This window comes from Cryptomeria japonica, chromosome 3 (genome assembly GCF_030272615.1).
Source record: "Cryptomeria japonica chromosome 3, Sugi_1.0, whole genome shotgun sequence".
In the NCBI taxonomy this organism is placed as follows: domain Eukaryota; kingdom Viridiplantae; phylum Streptophyta; class Pinopsida; order Cupressales; family Cupressaceae; genus Cryptomeria; species Cryptomeria japonica.
This window is the reverse complement of record NC_081407.1, coordinates 411,241,790-411,243,331: the sequence shown is the minus strand read 5'-3', so window position 1 is coordinate 411,243,331 and position 1,542 is coordinate 411,241,790. Positions and strand designations below refer to the sequence as shown.

Sequence of the window (1,542 nt, the reverse complement as noted above, 5' to 3'; positions counted from 1 at the left end):
CGCTTATCTTAAAATTTGATTTTCATAAAAAATGATACAAATTATTGATTACGTAGGACACGGAAAAGTCAAATCACACGTAGGAATGAATCAAATCACGATATACTCGGCCAACCAAAAGTGTGCCAAGTGTGGTCACTTGGCAAAAGAGAAATTATAGCAAGGCGATGAGGAATATAAATGACAATTTTAATGCAAATAATGAATGAATCTAACAAGAAATAATACAAGCATCAATTTGTGACATACCTGGAGTGATGCAGTGTTATGCATGTTAGAGTCCTTTAAACATACCTACAGTTAACTTAATGATAAAATTGAAAAAGCAGATGAACATGAAGTGAGGTGAAGTGATATGGAAGATATGAAAGTGAAATGGAGTGAAGTATGGATGTTATTATGGAAAATAGCTTCCAATAATATGTAAGTGTTTATTATGAATCAACATAATTGATTAATCAGAAGGCAGGGATAAGGTCCCACCTTCATCGGTTGCAGGAAACTCAAAGTTTGAAGTTGCAGGAGAATCGGAGTTTGAATTAAATTGTTTCAGGAACACTTCTTTAGACGAGGTCTTACGATATAACTTCAATCTAATCCCATTTACCAACAACTTGAATCTTATAGGATCAATTGTTGTGAGTTGAACAACGCCATTGTCAAAAAACTGTGATACCTTCTTGGGCCTAGCCATCTGGTGTGAAGTTTACCCAAATTATCTTGATACCTGGAATCATATAGGAGAGCCCAATCTCCCGATTGAAAGTTTTTATCCTTGATATATTTATCATGCCATTTGATCCGTTGATTTTGCAGGAGTTTTGTGTTTTGCAAGGCAGTTGTTCTGACTCCATCTAACTCATTGAGTTGCATAATTCTTGCTTGTTGTGCACTAGTAATATCCATCCCCAATTCAATTGTTGTTCTTAAATTTTTAAGCTCAAATTCAATGGGCATAATTGCTTTCTTTCTATATAGCATCTCAAAAGGAGTAAACCTTGTTGTTGTTTTCCATGATGTCCTATATGCCCAGACTGCTTCGAGTAATCTAGCTGCCCAATCTTTCCTATGAAGATTAATAGTTTTAGTCAGGGTGCTTTCAATTTCCATGTTTGTAATCTTCGCTTGTCCATTTCCTTGAGGATGGTATGGTGTACATTTCCTATGCCTGATATTGTATTCATTCACTAATGTTGTAACAAGTTGAGATGTGAACTATGCTCCTTGGTCTGTGACAATTTCTCTAGGAACTCCATATCCTGTGAAGATTTCTTCATATAAAAATTTAGAAACTTTGTTATCTCTTGCATGTTTCATTGCCTTAGCTTCTACCCATTTGGTGACATAATCAGTACAAACCAAAATGTAAGACTTACCATTAGAGGATGGATCAATTGGTCCTACAAAATCAAGTCCTCACTTGTCAAATGGTGTGACCACCACTTGAGGATGCAAGGGTATCTCATCTGATCTGGTTGGTCTTCCCATCCGTTGGAATCTTCCACATTGCCTTGTATACCTGGTTACATCTTTATGAAGGGT

At 36.1% G+C, this 1,542-nt stretch overlaps 1 protein-coding gene across 1 annotated transcript; it reads right to left on the bottom strand.

The window, feature by feature from the left end:
• Positions 1-454: 454 nt before the first annotated feature.
• LOC131874223 (uncharacterized) lies at positions 455-1,110 on the bottom strand. Its single transcript, XM_059217497.1, has 2 exons — positions 728-1,110; positions 455-593 (listed from the first exon to the last, which is right to left on the bottom strand). The coding sequence occupies exons 1-2, from the start codon at positions 1,108-1,110 to the stop codon at positions 455-457; spliced, it is 522 nt and encodes a 173-aa protein (XP_059073480.1).
• Positions 1,111-1,542: the final 432 nt, after the last annotated feature.